This window comes from Bos indicus, chromosome 18 (genome assembly GCF_029378745.1).
Source record: "Bos indicus isolate NIAB-ARS_2022 breed Sahiwal x Tharparkar chromosome 18, NIAB-ARS_B.indTharparkar_mat_pri_1.0, whole genome shotgun sequence".
NCBI lineage: Eukaryota > Metazoa > Chordata > Mammalia > Artiodactyla > Bovidae > Bos > Bos indicus.
This window is the reverse complement of record NC_091777.1, coordinates 64721996-64747191: the sequence shown is the minus strand read 5'-3', so window position 1 is coordinate 64747191 and position 25196 is coordinate 64721996. Positions and strand designations below refer to the sequence as shown.

General features: G+C 47.6%; 1 protein-coding gene across 5 annotated transcripts; it reads right to left on the bottom strand.

The window, feature by feature from the left end:
• Positions 1-100: 100 nt before the first annotated feature.
• Positions 101-23657, bottom strand: ZNF667 (zinc finger protein 667). Of its 5 annotated transcripts, none has more exons than XM_019979211.2 (6): positions 23421-23657; positions 14945-15108; positions 10725-10815; positions 9120-9246; positions 7384-7476; positions 101-2905 (listed from the first exon to the last, which is right to left on the bottom strand). In XM_019979211.2, the coding sequence occupies exons 3-6, from the start codon at positions 10755-10757 to the stop codon at positions 1326-1328; spliced, it is 1833 nt and encodes a 610-aa protein (XP_019834770.2). In that variant the 5' UTR covers positions 10758-10815; positions 14945-15108; positions 23421-23657; the 3' UTR covers positions 101-1325. The 5 variants fall into 5 exon arrangements, with proteins under 5 accessions (XP_019834770.2, XP_019834772.2, XP_019834771.2 ...); XM_019979213.2 differs by lacking the exon at positions 23421-23657 and adding an exon at positions 23337-23404; XM_019979212.2 differs by lacking the exon at positions 23421-23657 and adding an exon at positions 23225-23364.
• Between the last annotated feature and the right edge of the window lie 1539 nt (positions 23658-25196).

Genomic DNA, 25196 nt, shown 5'->3' with positions numbered 1-25196 from the left:
CAAACAATCCACATAGTTGTCTTAACAACATATGGGTATTTTCAAAAATAGCTTTTGCAATAGGAAAACACACAGAAGAGTCCAACTGTATATAAGCCAGTTCCAAAAAAGAACTCTGATTTTATTTCTTATATATTTTGCACAAACTGGAAAGAAGGACTGAACACTATTGTATATATGGTGAACAGCTGACAAGAATTAAGAGCCTGGCACATAAATGCAGGGTTTTTCTCATGTATTAGTTTAGTTTGCCATAACAAAACACCATAAACTGAATAATGTAGAATTCATCTCTCACAGTTTTGGAGGCTGCAGGTCCGAGGTCAGGATGACACACAGCTGGGTGCTGGTGAGGGCTAGTTTGACTTCTTGTGTCCTCGCACAGCAGAGATCTCTGGTGTCTCTTCTTGTAAAAACACCATTCCTATTATGAGGACCACATCCTCAAGACCTCATCTAACCCTTACTATATCCCCAAAGGCCTCAATTCAAATACAGTCACATTGGGGGTTACGTTTTTAACATGAATTCAGTCCACGACATCCCATTCTCCACCAATCACTTGTGGCACACCAGTCTTCTTACATAAAAATACCAATGTTTATTCATATAAATATAAATTCATATACAAACAAAACAATAATTTCTCCCCATTCTGAAGTTCCTCATTCTTCAGTACATCCTGTTTTTTCCCCATTAGCTTGTCCCAGGCTTGTTAGATTTTTCACACCATGAAGATCATATATCTTCATATCGACAGAGACAGTATGGTAATGATTCTATCGCTCCACACAATTGTGAGTGCTATTATCTCTTTACTCAGTCTTCTTTATTCTCACCCACAAGTTACTGTTAGCTAAAAATGGCACCCTGGTTTGTGAGAAAATTCCTTCTGTGATACTTCTAAAGGACAAACTCAAACTCTTTCTTCACATGACCTTAAGTCAGGCTCACAGATCCATCCAGAAAAATGGATTTACAATTTACTTTGTTGTACATGACCAATGAAATGGCTTTAAAGTTACGATGGAAATAAAGTATCAGTTATTTTTATCAAATGAAGAATGCTCTTCATTAAAAATGACTGACCCAATCATCTGAGCTTGTTATTTTGAAACTAACATACATGATAAAGTCACTGCTTCAGTTGATTTCAGATCCTCCAGTCAAATCACCAATGACTTTTGTTCTTTGGCTTTCAAAGTGGGACACAAAATCAAACTGCCCCATTTTTACAGTTTGTGTTACAGACATGCATTTTCCCACGCCTCTGTCTCTGCTACTTGGCTGGCCTCCCTCTCTGCTTTTACATATTTAAAACGATCTTAAGCCTTTTCCTCAGAATGTGTATTCTGATGTCGAATCAAGGATGAGCTCCGACTGTATGCCTTCCCACATTTACTACATTCATAGGGTTTCTCCGAGGAATGACTTCTCTGATGCCGAATAAGATCAGAGCCGCTGCTAAATGCCTTCCCACATTCATTACATTCATAGGGTTTCTCTCCAGTATGACTTCTTTCATGGAGGATGAGGGATGTCCGCTGGCTAAAGGCCTTCCCACATGTTTTGCATGTGTATGGTTTCTCTCCAGTGTGAATTCTTTCATGTTGGGCGAGGTGTGCACTCTGACTGAAGGCCTTCCCACACTGATCGCATTCATAGGGTCTGTCTTCACTATGAATTCTCTTATGTCTCGTAAGAGAGATGCGGTGACTGAAGGCTTTTCCACACTCCTCACACTGATAGGGTTTTTCTCCAGTATGAATTCTCTGATGTTCAATAAGAAATGACTGGCGGCCAAAAACTTTACTACACTTATTGCATTTGAAGGGTTTCTCTTCAGAATGAATGTTCTGATGTATTTTAAGGTTGGCAGTTCCAGAAAACATCTTCCCACACTCTTTACATTCAAACAGTTTCTTTTTCTTCATATGGACTTTCTGGTGTTGGATAAGGGATGAATGCCGATTGCAGACCTTCGCACATTTATTACACTGGTATAGTTTCTCTTTATTATGAATTCTTAGATGTAGAATAAGGGTTGAAAGCCGCCTGAATATCTTCTCACATTTATTGCATTTGTGGGGTTTCTCTGAATTATGAATTCTCTGATGAAGCATAATGGATGAAATTCTACTAAAGAATTTCCCACATTTTCTGCATTTATAAGGATTCTCTAAATGGTGACTTCTCTGCTGTAGACTGTGACTTAAGGCCTTCTCACTTTCACAAGTTTTCTCTCCAGTATGAATTCTTTTATGTATAACAAGGACTGATTTCTTACTGAAGACTCTCCTACATTTATTGCATTTGTGTATTTTCTTTCCACTGTGAATTTTCTTATGAAGTAAAAAAGATGACATGCGAATGAAAGCTTTCTTACATTTTCTGCACTGGTAGACATTTTCAACAAAGTGGATTTTCTGATGTATACTGAGAGATGAGCACTGACTCAAGGCCTTCCCACAGTCAAAGACTTCCTTTTCACCATGAATCTTCCCATGTAGGAGCAGGGATGTTCTCTGAATGAAGCTTTCCCCACATTTATTACATTCAAAGCTTTTCCTTCCATTGTGGATTTTCTGATGAAGAATGAGGGATGAGATCTGTCTGAAAGCTTTTCTACAACTACTGCATTCATAAGGCTTCTCCCCAGCATGAGAGTTCTGATGGAATTTAAGAGATAAACTTTGACTAAAGAACTTCCCACAGTCGTTACATTTTAAAGATTTCTTCTCTGAGTGTACTTTCTTGCGTTTTATTAGGACTGAATTTTTCCTGCAGCCTCTCTTTCCTGTGGGAACTTTTTGTGGCGTGGAAACTGGTTTCTGATAGATGCTTTGCCCAGATTTGTTGCACTGATTTGGAGGTAACTTCTTGGTCTCACATTTAGACCCTAAGTCTGAAAGACATCAAGAAATTCAGTTTGTTTTCCTGTGCTAAAAAAATGAAGCTGTTTGCAATAATTATCAGTCAAAATAATAACAATGATGATAATTAGAGTAACAACTCTTTGAGTGTTTTATTATAGTTTTAACATAGTAAGGACTTCATAGAAATACTTAATAACAAATTCACAGAAGTGCAATTTGAAATGAATAAAGGTTTTATTATTGAATAAATATATACCATATACTTTGGAAGAAAAGCTATGACAATCCTAAACAGTCTATTAAAAAGCAGAGACATCACTTTGCTGACAAAGGTTCATATAGTCAAAGCTATGGTTTTTCCAGTAGTCATGTATGGATATGAGAGTTGGACCATGAATAAGGCTGAATGCTGAAGAATTGATGTTTTTGGACTGTGGTGTTGGAGAAGACTCTTGAGAGTCCCTTGGACCGCAAGATCAAACTAGTCAACCCCTAAAGAAAATGCTGAAGCTGAAGCTCCAGTACTTTGGCTATCTGGTGCGAAGAGCTGACTCATTGGAAAATACCCTGATGCTGGAAAAGACTGAAGGCAGGAGGAGAAGGGAGTGACAGAGGATAAGACAGTTGGACGGCATCACTGACTCAATACAATGGACATGAGCCTGAGCAAACTCCAGCAAACAGTGAAGGACAGAGAAGCCTGGCATGCTGCAGTCCACGGGGTCACAGAGTTGGGCAAGACTTAGCAACTGAACAACAACAACATATACCACATTAAACTCCACAAACTGTTCAATAGATACATGTGGTTTTATTGTAGGAAATGTCCGGGAAAGGCAGAAGGTAAACTATAGACAGACACAATTTGCCAAAACTCAAAACATAAGAAAAAGATGATCTGAATAGGCACACATCTGTTTAAACACTGACTCAGTAATTAATAACCTTCCCAAACAGAAAGTACCAGGCCCATGTGTGTTTGCTAGTGAAATATACAAAACATTTAAGGAAGACATCATTCCAATTCTCCATGATCTCTTTCAGAGGACAAAAGCAGAGGGAATACTTACTACCTCATTGTATGAGGTCATCATTACCTTAACACCGAAACAAGACACACCATAAGAAAATCAAAGTACAGACCAATATCCCTGTTAAATACTTATGCAAAAATCCTAAACAAAATACTAGCAAGCCAAATTCAACAGTACGTTAAAAGGATCATACACATGAGCAAGTTGGATTTATACCTGGAATACAAGGATAGTTCAACGTAGGAAAATAAATGTAATATATCACAATCACCAAATTAAAGGACAAAACCACATGATCATCTCAACTGATGCAGAAAAAGCTTTTGACAAAATTCATCACTCTTTCATGATAAAAAACACTCAGTGAGCTAGGAACAGAAGGAACTACCTCAATTTCACACCAAAAACAGTTTGAACATTTATTAATTAATTTGAATTAATAAGTGAATTAATTCAGTAAAGTGGCAGGATATAAAATCAACACTCAAAAATCAGTTTTGTTTCTATATACTACCAATGACCACTCCATAAAGGAGATTGAGAAAACAATCCCATTTACTATAACATCAAAAAGGATAAAATATTTAGGAGTAAGTTTAACCAAAGAGATGAAAGACACTGAAAACTACAAACATTGCTAAAAGAAATCAAAGCTATAAATAAATGGAAAGACATCCTATGCTTGTGGATTGAAAGACTTAATATTGTAAAACTGCCCATACCACTCAAAGTTATCTACACATTCATTGCAATCCCTATCAAAATCCCAGTAAAATTTTTTGAAGTAGAAAAAAGTCCTAAAATTCATATAGAATCTCAAGGGACCCTGAATAACCAACACACTCTTGAAAGAGAGAAATGAAGAAGGATGCTTAGACTTCCTAATAATTAAGATGCTGTGGCAGTGACATATACAGACCAATGGAAGAGAACAGACAGCCCAGAAATAAAGTCTCATATATCTGGTCAAATGATTTTCAACAAGGGTGCCAAGACTGTCACAAAGGGGAAAGAACAGTTTCTTCCACAAATGGTGTTGGGAAAACTGGGTACCTACTTGCAAAAGAATGCACATGGACCCCTTAGTTACACTATATACAAAAACTAAGTCAAAAACAGACTAAAGACCTAAAACGTAAGACCAAAAATTATTACACTCCTAGGCAGAAAACACAGGGGAAAAGCTTCAGGACATTGGATTTGGCACCAAAAGCACAGGCAACAGATGAAAGAAGAGAACGAGACCACATCAAACTTAACTTTTGTGTTTCAGAGAAAACAACAGGGAAAACGCAACCTACAGATACTGCAGATCACATATACGATAAAGGGCTAACGTGCAGAATACATACAGAACTTCTACAACTTAAAGACAAATTACCCTATTAAAAAAATGGGCAAAGGACTTGAATAGGTATTTCTCCAAGGAAGACAGACAAGTGGCCAATAAACATATTAAAAGATGTTCAACATCATTAATCATTAGAGAAATGTAAATTAAATCCACAATATCATCTTACAACATAAAAACAGCCTATATATATATTAAAAAACAGAAAACATGTGCTGTAAGGATTAGCAGAACCCGGAACCCTTGTGTGCTACTGGTGGAAATGAAAAATGGTGTAGCCACTGTGGAAAATGGTATGGTGGTTCCTTAGAAACTTAAAAACAGAACTACCATATGATTCAACAATACTAACACTGGGTATATATCCAAAGGAATTGAAATCAGGATCGTGAAGAGATTTATCTGTACACCCGTATTCACTGCAGCATGAATCACAGTAGCTAAGATGTGGAAGCAACCCATATGTCCACTAACAGATGAATAAAGAAAGAAAATGTGGTATATACACACAGTGGAATATGATGTAACCTTAAAAAAGAAAATCCTGTCATGTACTACAACACGGATGAACCGTGATGACATTATGCTAAGTGGAAAAAAGCTAGCAACAGAAGGTCAAATACTGCATGATTCCATTCATATGAAGTATCCATAGTAGTCAAAATCATACCAAGGGCTGAGTGGTGAGGTGCAAAGAATTAGTATTTAGTGGGTATGGAGTTTCAGTATTGCAATACTTAAAAAGTTCTGGATACCTCTTGTTCAACAATGCAAATATACTTAATTGTACATTTAAAAACGGTTAACATGGGAATTCCCTGGCAATCCAGTGGTTAGGACTCTATGCTCTCACTCCCAAGGGCACAGGTTCAATTCCTGCTCAGAAAACTAAGATCCCACAAGCCAAGCAGCACAGTCAAAAAATAAATAAATAAAAACTAGATTTAAATGGTTAAGATGGTAAATTTAATGTTATGTGCTTTTTACAATTAAAAAATTAAACTCATAGCTGTAAAAATGAACTAAAAACAAAACAAAATTTAAAAACCCATAATTTAACCAATCAAAGAAGAATCTATTAATACTAGAGAAGGAAATGAGTTCTTGAAAAGCAGTCAAAATAAACGCTTATGGGAAAGATTTTTAATTTTTTTTTAAGGAATGAAGACAATGATGCAAGTCAGGTCATTATAAATACAATCACTAGAGAAGTCAGAATACACACACTTTCTCTGAAGGGAAATATGAAAACCAAAGCAGGATGGGGATGAGGCTATTAAAACCTGAGCTTCTGAGACCAGAAGCTGGGGTTCAAATCCCAACTCTGGTGCTACTTCCCAGCTAGGTGAACTTGGGCAAGTCACTAAACTTCTTTGGCCCTCAGTTTCTTCATCTATAAAATCGGAATAAGAAGAGGATCGACCTTATAGAGCTGTTGGGAGGAACCTGAGTATCAAGGACTTCCCTGGTGGTCCAGTGGTTATGAATTCACTTTGTTATGCAGGATACGCAGGTTCAACCCACAGTCAGGGAACTAAGATTCCACATGCCACGGGGCAACGAAGCCTGTGAGCTCTGGAGCCCGTGTGTCATAACTAGGGAGTCTGTTTGGCAATCCAGCATGATACAACCAAGACCAGACACAGCCAAATAGGGAGAAGGCAATGGCACCCCACTCCAGTGCTCTTGCCTGGAAAATCCCATGGACAGAGGAGCCTGGTAGGCTGCAGTCCATGAGGTCGCTAATAGTCGGACACGACTGAGCGACTTCACTTTGACTTTTCCCTTTCATGCATTGGAGAAGGAAATGGCAACCCACTCCAGTGTTCTTGCCTGGAGAATCCCAGGGACAAGGGAGCCTGCTGGGCTGCCGTCTATGGGGTCACACAGAGTTGGACACGACTGAAGCGACTTAGCAGCAGCAGCCAAATAAATAATTTATTTTTTTAAAGAATATCAGATACCTAGTGAGAGGCTTGTTGAATATTAATTATTCTCCCTCTGGGGACACATACTGAAGAGACTTGAGTTTTCTGCACAACCTTGGGGTCTTTGAGGTGGAGAAAGTGGCTCTCAACTATTATCTTAAAGATGTTGCCCTTTTATGATGGAAGGCACTCACCCAAGCCCCGGCGTCTTTTCACTGGGTCCACCATCCAGGGCGCTTTCCCTTTCTCCAATAAGGTGATCACGTTTGGTCTCCGAAAGGAAAGTCCTACAACACAGGAAAAACACTGGAACTGAGCATGATGTGGGCACCACAGCTATTAGAATCAGGCTTTGTCTCAAGAGAAATGGGGTTTATTCATGCAAAAGGAGCACAGAGGATGTGAAGGGTAGGTGGAGAAAAGGATGAAAGGTCAGTCATAGACAGCATAGCTATTCACCTCTAACTCTACAAAACCAACTACTCTGGGGAGGAGCTGGAGCAGAACTCCCGAGGCTGGTCATTTGGTGACAGTCTTCCCACAGGCGAGCCCGCATCCTCTGGTCTGCTGTAACCCACACTCCCATGCCAGCTGCTCCCTGTCAGCATCCGCCAATAGCAGTACTGGCGGTTTCCATTTCTGCTTTGCTTTTTTCCGCTGTGACTCCCAGAACGAGCCTCATGTTGCCCCCTCAGCAGGATAAACAAAACAGGCAGTGCTCCCCTCTCCTTTTGAAGTCTGAGTCCTATTCCCAAAGTCCTTAAAACTCCAAACTCTTCCCTCTGTCCTCCCAGCCCTAGGATGATGTGTCCTGCAGTTACCATCTGTTACCTCAGCGTCCAATATTCACCTTTTAATAGTACCTGTTAAAAGTCAATTCTTTAAATTATTTCTCTCAAAAACAAGTCCTCAAAAGGTTATATATATAGTTACTATTGATATATGACCAGTACCTACCACTCCTAGACATACACCCAAGAGAGATGAAAATATGCACCCACACAAAAATTTGTCCATGAACATTCACAGCAGCAGATTCATAACAGCCATACAGTGGAAACAACCCAGATGCCTATCAACTGGGGAATGGAAAAAGAAAAGGTGGAATATTATTTGGCCATGAAGAGGAAATGAGGTACTGATACATGCTACAATGCAGATGAACCTCAAAAATATTACCTTAAATGAAAGAAGTCAGACACAAAGGACAACATATTTAATTTCATTTTTATGGAACACCAAGAATAGGGAAATTCATAGACAGAAAGTAGATAATGGTTTAGTGTTGGCCTAATCTGGGGGCGTTAGTTGGCACAGGTAAATAAAAAAGTGATTGATGATAGTTACAGGCTTTCTTTGGGGGGTAATGAAGATGCTGGAGAAGACTCTTGAGAGTCTTGGACTGCAAGGAGATCCAACCAGTCCATCCTAATGGAGATCAGTCCTGGGTGTTCATTGGTAGGATTGATGTTGAAGCTGAAACTCCAATACTTTGGCCACCTGATGCAAAGAGCTGACTCATTCGAAAAGACCCTGATGCTGGGAAAGATTGAGAGCAGGAGGAGAAGGGGACGACAGAGGATGAGATGGTTGGATGGCATCACCGACTCAATGGACATAGGTTTGGGTGAACTCCGGGAATTGGTGATGGACAGGGAGGCCTGGCGTGTTGTGGTTCATGCAGTCGCAAAGAGTTGGACACGACTAACTGACTGAACTGAAGATGTTCTAAAATTGACTATGGTGACGGGTGCTCAAGTCTGTAAATACACTTAAAAAACCAACTGAACTGTATACTTCACATGGGTGAATTATACCTCAATAAAGCTGTTAAAAAAAAGCCAAACTGGAGTGGCCTCTATTTCCCTGACTAATCGATTCATCTCCCTCAACAGTCCAGTTGTGGATCATGGGAGCAGGAGAGCCTTACCGAGAGAAACCAGGTTCTGGTAGTTTTCCAACATGACATCTTCATACAGATCCTTCTGAATGGGGCTCAGCCATTCCCACTCCTCCTGGGAGAAGTAGATGGCCAAATCCCCAAATGTCACTGGTGCCTGAAATGGAAAAGCAGATGTCCTTTCACTGCGGGCTTGTGCTGCCACACGGCTGGAGAAAACAGGGGACTTCCAAACATGGAAGACACATGATGCCAGGGTTCTATTAAGGAAACACTGAGGTTCTGAGATCAAAAGGGGCAGTTGTAATAAATAAAACACAATGCAATATGATACAGCTGGTGTTAAAGGTTTTGTTCCATCAACTTGCACATCAACTTGGATTTACACGGCACTGACAAAGACAAGGCATTCTTCTAGGTACCCTGCATGCACTAGCCCATATTAGGCAGTGACTGGGGCACTGCCCAGAGGACCACAGCAATGGTACAGATACGGGAACTGAGGCCGAGAGAGGTGAGGTAACTTACTAGAGGTCTAACAGCTTGTAAATGGAGAAGCTGGGGTTCAGTCTGGGCAGTCCTGCTTGTGATTCATGTCCCTAACCAGATGTGAGTGCATTATACGTGGCAAAATTTTTGCAGATGTTATCAAGGTTAAATCAGTTGACCTTGAAATAGAAGGAAGTAGCCTGGATTATCTAGGTCGGCTCAGTGTCATCACAGGAGCCCCCAGGAGCAAAGGATTTTCTCCAGCTGGCGGAAGAGGAAAGCGGAAAGGGAAGTCGGGGAGATCTGCAGCATGAGTGGCACTGGACCTGTTGATGCTGGTTTGAAGATGGGACAAAGGGAGCCACTCGGGAAGCAGAGGAGAAGGAATGAAATTTTGCCAGTAACCAGTGAGTTCAGAAGAGGACCCTGAGCATCAGATGGGACCACAGCTGGCGGCAGCTTGATTTCACTCTTGTGAGACCCAAAACAGAGGACCCAGCTAACCCAAGCTGGGTCTGAACCCCAACCCACAAACTTGTGAAAATAACTGTATGCTGTCTTGAATGGCCAAGTTTGCAGCAATGGGGAACGAATACACACAACTTAAAGGGCAAAAGTGTCCATTATGAGAAACTGCATTCAGGAGGCTTACTGTAGAAAATTGCTTGACTGCTAAAATCTTGAAACATGCCTATCATAGGCGGCTGCCTCACTGGCCTGGGTCCAACTAACTCTACCTGAATACCAACAGGGTCAGAAGTCTCGCAAAGTTAGAGAAGTTTCCTCCTCGTAAATACGGGCTGTATAAGTAGAAACAACGGCAACATTAGAGATTAACTCTGGAGGACAACATCTAGCCCTCTGCCCCAGCAGGTCCCACCTGGGCACTCATGTCCACCTTGAGAAATCACGGTGTCTCTGGCCTTCTCTCTGGGGAGGGAAGACAGGCAGAGCCCCTGGAGATGCTGAATGCATAGGTGAAAGGTCATGCACACACTGAGAAAAAAGGAGAGGGGGCCCCTACTCACGCTCCCACCCTCTGAGGTGATGGAAGGAAACCAGGGACCACGTCTTCATGGGGCTGGAAGGAAAGAAATGGTTTCCTACAAGGCAGAAGAACTTTCCCGAAGGAAGAGCAGTGCTTACCTTGGACTTGGACTTCCCCCGAGCCGCAGGCATCCTCTCCTCTGTCTTAGGGCTCACAGCTGGAGGAGGGAAGAGCACTGAGAAGGTGAACCTGGGGGAGAAGAGAAGCCGTGAGACTGCCTGCGCCATCGGGAGGGCCCACAGCCTCCAGGCCCACACCTTGGTCACACACACACACCGGGTAAGTCAGAGCATTGTCTGAAACATTGCTGCCCTTTCTCAGCACCAGGGAGAAGCTGCAGCCAACACCGTCTACTCCTGAGATCACAGGAGGCGCCAGGTCAGGAGACAGTGAAAGGGGCAGACACCTGCTCTTCAGCTGACAAGTAGCTGTGGCGTGCCTGCCACGTGCCAGGAGCTGTCCCAGGGCCTGGCGGGGGAGCAGAGTCAGAGCAGAGACGCACCTGCTCTCGGTCCCTTACGTTTCAGCAGGGAGGACAGGCCCACACAGAGTCCAGCGTGAGCCGCGATCCCTGCTGTGAAGGAAAATTGACCTGAGCAGGGAAGGAGGGGCAGGCTGGAGGGAGGCCTCTCAGAAGAGGCCACCCGGAGCTGAGGTGTGACTGCAGCACACGCATGAGTCACCTGGGCACGGGGAGAAAGACATTCTGGGTAGAGGTACAGCAGGTGCAAGAGCCCTGCAGCAGGCACACGCTGGGCGTGTGGAGGGCAGAGAGAACGCAGGTGAGCAGAAGCACTATGAGAGAGCGGGGAGATGGTGGGCCTGCGGCGGGCACACGCCAGCGTATGGAGGGCAGAGGATGGTAAGTGGAAGCAGCATGAGAGAGCGGGGAAATGGTGAGCCTGAGGTGACTGGGGTCAGGAGGGGCCGGGTCATGAAGGGGGTGACAAGCAGTATGGAACTGATCTAAGTGTGATAAGGTGTGAGGAGGGATGGTAGTTGAGTAAAGGAATGATGTGACTGACTTAACATTTAACAAAAATTTTTCTTGGTGGCTATGTGGCCAATACTATGAACGTGTGTTGGTGGGGTATGAAGGAGGAAGCAAGAGCTGCAGCAGGGGCTCATTAGACAGGTGCGCAGAAATCTGGAAGAGAAACCTCAATGGTGTGCACCAGGGTGAGAGAGTAAGAGCTGAGATGTCAAGAATCACCTCCAAGGGAGGCTCTCTATCACCCCGTCACTCTGTACCTGTCTCGTCCAACATGAATACCAGCGGACACTGAGTTCTGGAAATAAGAAACTGTTTCATTTTATTTTATTTTATTTCAATTCATTTATTATTAAAACTATAAAAATGATAACTACTAGAATCATCAAATTACAATTTATCACTAATCTAAGATTAAAAACTGATCCTTAGTTCAGTTACTGTAAAGCTTTTAAGTATGTCTGGAACAGTTTGGGTTTGTTTCTTTGGGCCATGCCATGTGGCTTGTGGAGTATCTCAGCCCCCCAACCAGGAATGGAACCCAGGCCACAGCAGTGAAAGCCCAGAATCCTAACCACTAGGCCAACAGGGACCACCCTCCAATAATAAATTTTACAAAATTTAAATATAGATCAAATATCTCCAATAAAAATTAAGTGTCTGGATTGAGGTGCACTCTAACCATAAAATACATAACCATAAAATACATGATTTTAAAGACCTAGTATGAAAAAAAATAGAATGTAAAAAATCCCATGGGTAATTGTTTATATTGATTATAAGTTGAAAAGGTAATATGTCAGATGTACTGTGTTGAGTTTTAAAATGTATTATTAATAAGACTACACAATGTTGGAAAGACAGTCTCTTCAACAAATGGTGCTTGGAAAACTAGACAGTCATATGTAAAAAAAAAAAAAAGAAACTAGATCATTCTTTAACTCCATACACAAAAATAAGCTCAAAAAAGACCTAAACGTGAGACTGAATACTATAAACCTCCTATAGGAAAACATAGGCAGAACACACTCACATAACCACAGCAATATCTTTTCAATTCATCTCACAAAAAAATGGAAATAAAAACAAACAAAAACAAATGGAATGGGACCTGCTGCTGCTAAGTCGTTTCAGTCGTGTCCGACTCTGTGCGACCCCATAGACGGCAGCCCACCAGGCTCCCCCGTCCCTGGGATTCTCCAGGCAAGAACACTGGAGTGGCTGCCATTTCCTTCTCCAACGCATGAAAGTGAAAAGTCAAAGTGAAGTTACTCAGTTGTGTCCAACTCTTAGCAACCCCATGGACTGCAGCCTACCAGGCTCCTCTGTCCATGGGATTTTCCAGGCAAGAATACTGCAGTGGGTTGCCACTGCCTTCTCCAGGAATGGGACCTACTCAAACTCAAAAGCTTTTGCACAGCAAAGGAAACAAAAAACAAAAAGACAGCCCACAGATTGGGAGAAAATATCTGTATCAATGTGACTGGTAAGGGATTAGTCTCCAAAATTTACAAACAGCTATGATACTTAACATTCAGAAAACTAAGATCATGGCATCTGGTCCCATCACTTCATGTCAAATAGATGGGGAAACAGTGGAAACAGTGACAGACTTTATTTTGGGGTCTCAAAAATCACTGCAGATGGTGACTGCAGCCATGAAATTAAAAGACACTTGCTCCTTGGAAGCAAAATTATGACCAACCTAGACACCATAATAAAAAGCAGAGACATTACTTTTTCAACAAAGTTCTGTCTAGTGAAAGCTATGGTTTTTCCAGTGGTCATGTATGGATGTGAGAGTTGGACTATAAAGAAAGCTGAGTGCCGAAGAATTGATGCTTTTGAACTGTGGTGTTGGACAAGTCTCTTGAGAGTCCCTTGGACTGCAAGGAGATCCAACCAGTCCATCCTAAAGGAGATCAGTCCTGAGTGTTCATTGGAAGGACTGATGTTGAAGCTGAAACTCCAATCCTTTGGCCACCTGACACGAAGAGCTGACTCACTGGAAAAGACCCTAATGCTGGGAAAGATTGAGGGCAGGAGGAGAAGGGGATGACAGAGGATGAGATGGTTGGATGGCATCACCGACTCAATGGACATGGCTTTGGGTGGACTCTGGGAGTTGGTGATGGACAAGGAGGCCTGGCGTGCTGCGATTCATGGGGTTGCAAAGAGTCAAGACACGACTGAGGGAGTGAACTGAACGGAACTATGATACTTAACAGCATCAAAACAAACAACCCACTCAAAAAGTGGGCAGAAGACCTAAGCAGACATTTCTCCAAAGACGACACACAGATGGCCAATTGGCACATGAAAGATGTTCAACATAGCTAATTATTAGAGAAATGCAAATCATAACTACAGTGAGGTATCACTTCACACCACTCAGAATGGCCATCATCAAAAATCCACAAACAATAAATGCTAAAGAGAGGGTGGAGAGAAGAGAACCCTCCTACATTATGGGTGGGAATGTAAACTGGTGCAGCCGCTATGGAGAACAGTATGGAGGTTCCTTAAAAAACTAAAAGTACAGCTACCATGTGGCCCTGCAACCCCAGGCCTGGGCATGGATCTGGAGAAGAACATGACCTGAAAGGAGGCATGCACCCAACGTTCACTGCAGCAGTGCTCACAACAGCCAAGACATGGAGGCAACCTACATGTGCACCGACAGAGCAACGGACAAAGATGTGGACACACATACAGTAGAGTACACTCGGCCATCAGAAAAACGAGACAATGCCATCCGCAGCAACACGGACGGACCTAGAGAGTGTTCTACTCAGTGAAGTCAGACAGAGAAGGAGGAATACCGTTTGACATCCCTTACACGTGGAATCTAAAAAGAAATGACACAAAAGAAGTTACTTACAAAACAGAAAGAGACTCACAGAGAACGAACTTATGGTTGCTGCAGGAAGGTCACGTACACGCTGCTGTAGTCTGCAATGTCTGCCGATTTCTATGGTGTAGAGACTGCCATCAGAGTGTGCTATAAGATATCGAACTGATGCCACTGAACCTGAGGCTGGGGAGACGTGTGCCCCATGGGCTTGCGTGAGCCGGGGTGGGCCAGCTCCAGCACTCCACTGCCATGCGGCCTCTAAGCGCTTCTGACTAACATCCCTGCACAGCAAAGGAGGGCTAATGTCTAACTCAGCAGCCTGAGAACACCCCAAAGCAGCTGCCCAACACATAAAACTCCTGAAGTCTTCTGTTTTTTTGTTTTTTTTTTTCCTGCAACAACCATATGACTTTTGCATTCCACATCATGATAAATCTGTGTTAATATAAAAACTGTATTTAAAAGTCACTTACCAGATTCTTCCTTTCTGGTTCCTCAAGTCAAGTGGACTGCTCCAGGAAGTGGCATGGCGTCCATCCTGTGGTTTCTCATAGCTGCTTGTGCTCGTCACACACCGTGAATTGAAGGTGTGTGATTCTTGTCCACGAAGTAATTTCCTCCAAGGAACTCGGCACAGCTGGGAGGAAAGAACAGCAGTTTGTCGTTAGATAATTCTGGATTCGAAGTTTGCCTCTGCCGATTACTGGCTGTGGGAGAGCTACATAGAGCCTCAGTCTGCTCATCTGTACAATGGGGTAAACACAAATCTGCCTCGCCCTAAGCTGGCAGAAGTTGACCTGAGTTACCCTCAACTACAGGCACACAGCTATCTCTCGCCTTCCTTTTCCTTTTTAATTTGGTATACACCAAGCATCACCAAGGACGCCTGACACCCACCAAGAGGGCTGCGGCAAGAATTCTCACACAGGGCTGCTTAGAGAGACCGGTGACTTGGCAATACCGCCTAAGACTGAGGGTGCACATACTGTTTGACCCAGGTATTTCTGATACGTCTTTGGACATTCCTGCGTGTGTGTAAAATGACAGGGTTTGCAGGAGGAGCCAGGGCAGTGCTTCAGTGGAGGGCATGCATCTGGAGCCAGGTGGTCTGGGTTTAGCTTCCAACTTCGCCACCCACTTCCTGAGTGACTCAAATGCCCTCCCTGACCTCTCTGGGCCTTAGCTTCCTCAACAGCCAAACGAGGAAAATAACCAGGACAACTCCACAGGGCTGCTGTGAAAATTAAATGAAGGAAAACACTCAATGAATTCAGGGGAGCACCAATGCTAAACAAGTGTTAGTGTTTACATTATCATTACCTTACTAAGTCCGAGCTCCAGTGCTCAGCATATGACAGACCAAAGAACCAAGAGACGAGCTGCTGGAACAAGGAACAGTGACTTTATCTGGAAAGCCAGGAGATAAGAAGGTGGCACACTCATGTCGCAAAGAACCACCTTGCCTGAGTTAGAATTCAGGCTTCTTTTATGCGAAAAGGGGAGGGAGTAGAGGCAAACATTTCCTGGTTCCAGTCAGCCTCTGAAAGGGATGCGTTAATTTCTTCCTGCCTGCAGTCATTCACAGGTGGCCCTGGTCAGGATGATTCCAGAGACCTAAACAAAGGTATTTTACCTCCATGCTCATTACCTGGCAAATAGAGTTCCCGGAGATGGGCCACTGTGTGTAACTTAAGCTTACAAGCAATGGCCCTTTAGTGATTAACCTGTAATAGAATACTAAGGTTCTCCCCATTATGATTAACTACCTGTCAAGAGCCTGGAAACAACTTCGTATCAGTAAGAAAAGGAGTGAACGCTACATGCACATATGGGGCACCAAGCAGCCTGACAAGGAATAAGGCAGCACTACACCAGTGGGTCTTTACTGTGGGTAATTTTGCTCCCAGGAGATGCAATGTCTGGGACATTTGTAGTTGTCCCAGCTTGAGGGGTGAGGTGCTCTAGGCATCTAATGGGCAGAGACAAGAGACGCTGCTAAACATCCTATAAGTTTCAGGACAGTGCCCGGAGCACAGAACGAACAATCAGGCCCACGATGTCAGCTCTAAGGAGGCCAAGAGATCTGCTGTGCCTGTCGTGTGTGAAATGATTTCCAAGACATGGTATAATGATGGAGAATAGGTGTAGAGGAAAATGCTTAGGAGAAAAAAAAAACAGGATATGAACACTTGAGTGAAAAGGCACAGACAAGTTCTGGAAATGGAATAAAGAAGTTGGTAGCAATGACTGTCCCTGAAGAATGGAATTGGGTCACTAGGTTTCAAAATTCCCTTTTCCCTATCTACAATTTGCCAAGTGCACAGACAATCACCTCTTCGAAACAATAACACAAAATAAAGTGCTGGATCCCACTATACATCAGGGGAGAGGTCTAAACTGGGCCTGTATTCTGAGTCCCAGACCACAGGGTGGGAAAGGGCTGTGCAATTTAATTTAGTACCACACTAAAGCCTTGCTCCTAAGATGAGGATGGCTAGAACCTGGATGAGTACAAGCTTCAAAACTTACTGGTAAGCTCTACCCCACACTGCTGCCAGTGTTGCTGGCTCCTGGCTCTGGATACCGTGGGGCCGGAGCCTCAGCCCTGACTGCCACCCCCGGCCTAGGCAGGAAGGAGCCAAAGGTCGTGGCGGTGGGCGACAGGGGCCATGGCGAGACGTCGCTGCTGGTGGTGCACGGCCAGGGCTCCTTCCCTGAGCACTACGCCCCGTCCATTCAGCAAGGACATGGCCAGCATGACTACGGGCAGCAGGGAGGCGGCCAGGAACCCCCATGACACTGCTGGGCACGAAGACTACGACGGCTGCGGCCCCTGTCCCACCAGAACACCCGCCTTGTGCCCACCTGCCAGGATGTCACGAACCCCACCAGCTATGGCAACGTTCTCACGGAGGGCTTCCCTGAGGTCACACGTCTCTGCGTGGGGTCCCCATGCTGCTCACTGGAGCTGGGGAAGGACTCGGAGTGGCTGCACAAGCTTCAGCAGGCCCTGCACTCCCGGGCTCCCTGGAGTCCGGCACCTGCACGCAGGGCCAGCGTGCCCTCTACCTGGAACGTTCTGCCGTTTCGGGAGAATGAGGAGGACATCTAAGAGGCCGCCGAGGCTGCCCTGAGCACTCTGCATAAGGCACAGTGGCACAAACAAAGCGGCTGCACCTGTGGCTTGGACACCTCCCGGCGGGCACATGGCCCCCATGGCAGGACGGACAGTGCCCAGGTCCGCACGCACAGACTGCCCTCCGGATCCGGCCCCTCCTCGGCTCTCAAAAGGTGCTTGGAGCCGGGCGTCTCCAGGACCTCGTGTCTGGGGCCTGTGGTCAGGCTCTTGGCACATTCTGGAACTCTCTCCTTTCCCAGCTGGGGCTCTGACCACAAGCTCCCCTCCAGCCTGGTGACAATGGTGGGGAGGGCGGATTCTGTCCCTCTGGACCCCGAAGCTGGCATCTGTCCTCAGGACTCAAGAGTGCCCTCATCACAGCCAGCCCCCAGCTGTGTCAGGCCCCGCACAACAGGTCCTCAAGGCCTATGCCTGAAACACGAAACGACGTCCGGCATGTGGACAAACGTGGACCTGGTGGCCTTCCACAGCTCCCAGGCCTGCTCTCCCAGGCCACCCCTCCCTGGGCTCCTGAGAAGGCACGGCTGCATCCTCCAGCTTCCAGCTTTCTCCCCTCAGGAACTCGGGCAGCACAGTGGGGCCGGGGCCCATGAGAGGACATGGGCCCCAGCCCTGGGCGTGTGGGCTGCACCAGCCCCCTCCCACCTCCTCATGCAGAGGACTTCAGTCTCAGCCCTCAGCCCAGCCACCATCTTTCCAGGGCTGGACGCACAGGAGGCAGAGAAGAACTTCTCTCAAAAAGCATTCCCTGGACCATCTATCTGACTCCTGCTCAGCGACCTGCAACCCTCCCCCAACTAGTACTTGCCAGAAACCCGAGATGAAAAGTGACATCAGCTCCAAGTGCCCTTGGGCAAGTCGGGTCTCTCTACAGACTGTTGCCCCACCTGCAGAAGGACAGCACTGGCCTATTAAACTGTCATCACGCTCCCCTCTGTCCCTCACCAGCCCCACTTCTGCTGAGAGGTGGAACCACATGTGGAAGCCAGGCCATCCTGGCCACCCGAGAGAACAGACTCGATGAACCCCCAGCACAGATTCACCGAACCTCCTGAAAGGTCTGAGGTCAGGGGCCCCAAGTTTTTAAACAAGTGCCCTGGGTGACTCTGATGTCCCACAGACTGGGAGCTGGTGGCTCCTGAGTAAACCTGGGAATCAGCATTACCTAAGATGAGCTCATGGTAGCCCGTGGTTCCTGCCCGCCCTGGTTCTCTCCCACCTCCCTGGCCCAGTGCTTCGGCCTCCAGCGGGCCTAAGAAAGAGAATTCTGAAGTCCTCCCTACCCCACTTAGGTTCCCCAAGGCCCAGCCATGGCCTGGGGAATCAACAGAGCATTGTGTCCAAGACCTCGTGGAAAAATCATAGTCTAAGGCAGAGGTCCATAAAATACAGTGTGTGGGCCAAATCTGGCCACTATTTTTGTAAAGTTTTGCTGAAACACACACACACACACACACACACAAGTTACTGGACAGTGGGACTTCCCTGATGGCACAGGGGATAAGAATCTGCCCACCAGTGCAGGGGACACAGGTTCGATCCCTGGTACAGGAGGATTCCACATGACATGAAGCAACTAAGCCTGTGCACCACAATTAATGAGCCCTTGAGCCACAACCACTGGGCCCACATGCTGCAACTACCAAAGCCCGCATGCTTAGAGCCTTGCTTCGCAACAAGAGCAGCCACGGCAATGAGAAGCCGGCTGCTCACCGCAGCTAGAGACAGCCTGCGCAAAGCAACGAAAACCGAGCACAGCCAAAAATAAGAAATAATTTTTTTTTTAAGTTACTGGACAGTGGCATGCCTCCCTTCTGGGCACAGCACCCCCGTGATCCGGGGGGCTCTGCTGGGTGTCGAGTTGGGGACGGGTCCTAACACACCTGAAAGGCACAGTCTCACTGCCTCTGTTTAGCCAGCCCGTTCCTGCTGTACCACCTGTCTAGTATTTTAAGCTCACTCTCACCCTGAACCTGAAAGCCCCAGATACCAGGGATACAGGAAGGTACTTTTTCCAAAGACGCAAACACAGCTGAACAGAAAACACAGGCTTTGCACCTGAATGCCAGCCCCGCCATTTTCTCTGCTGGGCGTGGGAATAGATTTGACTTCCTCACTTAAAATGGGATGGGGCTAGGAATGTCCCTACTGCAGCCAAGTGCAGCGGTCAGGACTGCCTTTGACAAGATACTGGAAGCACCGGTCACTGGTATCTCCTCTTCCCTCCCCGCCATCAATTAATTTCTCTTATACTGAGAAGCCCCAGAAGAGCCCACAAACTCTCACAGCCGTAGCTCTCAACCCTGTTTGTACACAGTCATCTCTCGGGAGTCTTTTTAATTAAAAACTGATGGCGGGGCCCGATGCCGGAATAATCAAGTCAATCTCTGGGACCTGAGTCCAAGCATGTCTTATTCGTATCTTCTAAGATTTCTACTCTATGCAAAGCCACAGGTTAGAACTACTGCCCCAGTCTTGGAGCCCCAGAGATCTCCCTGTTGAAGCCCAGACCTGAGCACTGGAGAGAAGAAAGTCTTTGATAAGCTCAAACTCTTATATTCCCTGATCAAAGAATTTCAAGGACGGACTTCTCTGGTGGTCCAGTGGTTAAGAATGTGCCTGCCAATGCACAAGACATGGGTTCAATCCCTGGTCCGGGAAGATCCCACATGCCTCAAGGCAACTAAGCCCACGTGTGCCACAACTACTGAGCCCGTGCTCTAGAGCCTGGGATGCTCTGCCACAAGAGAAGCCACCACAGTGAGAAGCCGGCGCACTGCAACTAGAGGAGCCCCTGCTCCCCACCACCAGAGAAAGCCCGAGAGCAGCAATGGAAACCAGTGCAGCCAAAGATAAGTAAATAAATCAATAATCTTTAAAAAAAAGAATTCCAAGGAGTCATTCCTGGCTTTGGAGTTAACTGAGACGTCCACAGGAAGCCTTGGTGTGAAAACTGAAAATGCACCTGCTGTCACCGTATTATCCCTTCACCCTGCTTTACTTTTTAAGACACTTATTGCCACCTGCTATAAATTTAACTTCCTCTCTCTACTAAATGCAAACACCAGATGAGTAGAAACCGAGTCTGTCTTGTCAGCCTGGCCCACAGCAGGCATCTGAATGCTGAGTGAGGGATGCCTCTCAGAGCCTCCCCAGGCTGCAGGCCACAGATACCCTTTCCTTCTTTCTCATCTCCACAACAATATCCCTCTACCCCCTCTCTCTTCGAGCCCCCTCCCTCTCCCGCCCACCCTCAGGCCCTGAGAACGTTCATGGTGTGCCCTCATCATGCTCCTGTACACTAGTAGTTCTTGACTAGGAGGACTGTATCCGCCACAGGACGCCAGGCTGTGTCCAGAGACATGTCTGCTTGTCAAAATTGGTGAAGCAGGGCGTGCTACTGGCTTCTAGCGGGTAGAAGGCAGAGATAATGCTAAATATCCTACAATATATAGGATAGCCCTCCCCGGTACCCCATTCCAACAAAAAACTATCTGCCCTAACCATCCAAAGTGCCAAAGCTGAGAAGCTCTGGACAGGCTGACAGATGTCTCCAGATCTCTGTGTTACTTCTCCCCAGTTCCTGCCACTTCCCATCTTGGATGGCAACCGCAAGCGCTCCCTCGGGACAGCTCCATCTGGGAAGACCCTCTGCTCCTGCCCTCCCAGGACCCTCACCAAAAAATTTTCAATGTAAGCTTGACCTAGACTTTAAGGTTATTTTACCTCCCGACCTGAAACCCTTTCCCTGGGGCTCCACTTTTTGCTTTTCTTCCTGTGTGGATTTTATTCTCTGTGAAATCTCTGCAATTATTGCACTAATAATAAAGCAATTATCATTTATATATTGCTTACTTGTGTCAGGCACTTTTCGATTGGGTTGATCAAAAGGTTCACTCGAGTTTTTCCATAACATTTTACAGAAAAACCCAAACAAACTTTTTGGCCAACCCAGTACTTAACATTCACCACAAGCATAAGATCAGTCCTACTATCTCCATTTGCCAGGGGCAATATACGTGACCTCTCCGCAAATCACACAACAACTGAGGGATGGAACCAGAAGTCCCAGAGTCCCCCAAGCTACACTGTTAGGAAGCAAACACACAACCATATGCAGTCACAGGTCCCAGAGACCAAGGAAGACCGCATGCGTGTGTGTCGCGCGCACACATGCTCAGTGTTGTCCAACTCTTTTCTGACTCTACGAACTGCAGCCCACCAGGCTCCTCTGTCCATGGGATTTTCCAGGCAAGAACACTGGAGTGGGTTGACGTTTCCTCCTCCAGGGGATCCTCCTGACCCAGGGATGGAACCTGCATCTACAGCATGTGCCACCTGGGAAACCACGGCTGACTCCGCCCTCCCTTCAGATGCTTTACTGCAGTAACAGACCCAAAGGAGCAACTGGGCCAGAAGGGTTCAGCTCCTCAGCTTCCAGGATGGCCGCCCAATCTCAAGTTCAGAGACGAAGATTCCGCTAGCATTCCCCACTGTGCCCCCACCTCAGGGCGGGGACAAGGGCACACGGCCACCAGGACGACAGCAAACACCCAGCGCCCGCGCCGGGCTGAGCCGCGCTCCGTCCTGGGTATTCGGGTTTCACGGCGTTACCCCAGGTAACCGTCCCAGCGCCGACGCGGGTGCTGTCATCACCCGATTGTACCCAGAAGCCTGCACGCCTGCGAAGCCGCGCAGCGTCCTCCCCACGGGGACCCTCCTCCCGCGGCCGCAGGGACAGCACGACGGCGCCGTGACACCGCCACCCATGCACAACCGCAGGGCCGCTGACGCCGGACAGCCACCGGGTCAAACCACGCAGCCACGCCAGACAGCGCCACACGGCCACTTACATGGTCACGCACGCGAACGCGCTCCAGCGGCACAGCCACACTCACGCGCCGCCCCCGGCGCCCTCCCACAGGCGCAGTCGCTTCTTCCTCGCACGACCACCACAGACCTCGCGGGGACACACGAACGCGGGCCCGACGCACGTCCCCGTCCCCACACGGCCGGCTCCGTCACAGACCCGCAGAGACGCCACCATACGCCCTCCTCCCCTCACAGCACGGCGCCGCCACCACACGCTTCACACAGAGTCCTTCATCTCACACTCCGTCACCACACGACCAGACAAGGCCCCGCGGGCGGTCGCGGGCGCCCAGACACACAAGCTCAGCCAGACACACACCCACACTCACCCCGTCCTCCCGGGTCGCGTCCGGGCGGCGACCACAGCAGCTGCGCCGGCACCTCGCGCGCCCCTGGCTCCCCGTTCGCTCCCCACGCCTGCGCAGTCCCCTGCGAGACCCCCGGGCCCTCGCTGCCGGGCCCCGCCCCGTCACGCGCGGGACACGTCGACGGGCCGCGGCCCCGCCCCCAGGGCGTCCCCGAGCGCGCGAGGCCCCGCCCCTAAACAAAGCCACGCGGCGCGCAGGCGTTCATTCAGCGCTCCCACCGGCTCCGGCCTGAGGCCCCGCCCCTCACACGCCGGCCGCGGCAGGCACGCTCGCGCAATCCGAGCCGCTCTTGGGGGCGTGGCCCCGCCCGAGGCCCCGCCCCTGCACCAAAGCGCGCAGGTGCAGGGTGCGCTTTGCGCTCCCAGGGGCCCCACCTGTAGCAGTCCTTAGGCGATCACGCAGACGGATTCAGGTGCTGAGGTCCTGCCTTGGTCCCTTCAGCCAGACCCAGTCTCCCCAGTTCGCTGCCCTCCTGGGCATCCATACCTACACGCTCCTGTCCGGGGGCTTTCCGTCCTAACACCCTTCCCTCTGCCCCCAGGGCTTAAAGGGCCGTAGAGCCGGGCTCACCCGGGGCCTGGAACGCGCTCGCTGGCGCCTGCGCACCGCGAGCTCAGGCTGCTCCTCCCAGAAGCCTCGTGACTTGAGGTTGCGGGATCCCGGCTCACGGTGGCTCCGATCTGTCTGACCCAGAGTCGAGTGGACCCGGGAGAGGGGCGAAGGGATGGGTCTCCAGGACAAGGGTGGAATCTCGTTTGCGACTTGGCAGAACGAACTGCCCCAGAGTCCTTTGCGCGGCGCCTTTCGAGACTCGGACCACACTTCCCAGGAGCCTCTGCGGCCTGTTTCCACGATTTGTGATGACGCGGTTGCGTGTGGGCCCCGTGGGGACGCGGGCGCCCTCTTGTGGCGGCGCGTAAGGGGACCGCGAGACTGAGACGATGGGAGGTGTGAGCTCGGCCCTGTGATGTGGGCGTGCGGGTGCCGGGTTGCGATTGTGCGTTGTGTGTACGTAACCCACTATTTGTGGTTGTGTACTGCTTCCCTGGTGGCTCAGTGGTGAAGAATCCGCCTGCCGATGCAGGGTACTGTGGTTGGATCCCTGGGTCGGGAAGATCCCCTGGAGGCGGGTATGGCAATCCACTCCAGTATTCTTGCTGGAGAATCCCATGGACAGAGGAGCCTGCAGGCTACAGTCCATGGAGTCGCAGAAGTCGAACACGACTGAGCGACTAAACAACAACCTGTGTGGAAACTTTTTTATGTACTTATTTTTGAAAACTAATTTTGAGTGTGTGTGCCTGTGCACCTCCACCCGTCATGTGTGGCTGCTTTTGGACGATGCAGAGCTGAGTAGCGGCCACAGACATTGGTCCACAGAGGTTAAAATACTGACTCTGTACATCCCAGTTTTTGTGGTTGTGAGTTTGTGTGTCAGGGAGAACCCACAGATAGTGTGTGCCGTTTCTGGAAGTGTAACCAAGCAGGACCCCATGATGGAGGGGCAGGCCTTCCCCCACGGCCTCTGCTGCAGCTCCCGTCGGGAGTCCCCACGTAGTAGTTGATGCACATTTGCTGAGTTGTTTTGCAGCTGTGAACCCCCTTCCCCACCAAATGGACAGACTATTAATACTTGATGAGGATGAACGTGTAGCCCCAGGGCTCCTGCAACCTAAGACCAAGACCAAGTGACCAAGTGAAGTCACTCAGTCGTGTCCGACTCTTTTCGACCCCATGGACTGTAGCCTACCACGCTCCTTCATCCCTGGGATTTTCCAGGCAAGAGTACTGGAGTGGATTGCCATTTCCTTCTCCAGAGGACCTTCCTGATCCAGGGATCGAACCCGGGTCTCCTGCATTGTAGGCGGACACTTTACCATCTGAGCCACAAGGGAAGTCTGCAACCTAAGGCCTGATAATGTTAACCCATGTGACATGACCCTGCTGTGTCACCATCAGCCAGAGAACTGTGCACAAGCTGATCATCAGGATCCCCCCACACTAGTGCTTTAGAAGTGTTTCAATGAGCTCCAGAGTGTGGGCTCAGTACTTCTGTGTGGCTCACCGGCTTTGTTGCCCCAGGGCATGTGGAATCTTCCCCCATCAAGGATCCAGCCTGTGTTCCAGGCCCATTCTTATCCACTAGACCACCTGGAAGCCTTTTACTTTTATTTCTTAACAAATCAGAATTCACATGGATTTTTAAATACTGGGTTTTTTCCCCCTTATTCTGTGTGTTTGAAATTTCATGTAACTTTTTGAAGCAGCAGTAGCTTACAGTTAATAAGGAACATGGTTTTCTTTTTTGTGTATGCATGTGTGGTGGGTGTGTGTATGTATTACATT

Bases quoted from the DNA above. Each gene is read 5' to 3' on its own strand.
- ZNF667 (XM_019979211.2), bottom strand. From the start codon at position 10,757: ATGCCTGCGGCTCGGGGGAAGTCCAAGTCCAAG. The intron at 7,477-9,119 runs GTAAGGCTCTCC...CCTGTGTTGTAG, and splicing joins CCAGAACCTGGTTTCTCTCG to GACTTTCCTTTCGGAGACCA. The intron at 2,906-7,383 runs GTGAGTGCCTTC...GATGTCTTTCAG, and splicing joins GAAAAGACGCCGGGGCTTGG to ACTTAGGGTCTAAATGTGAG.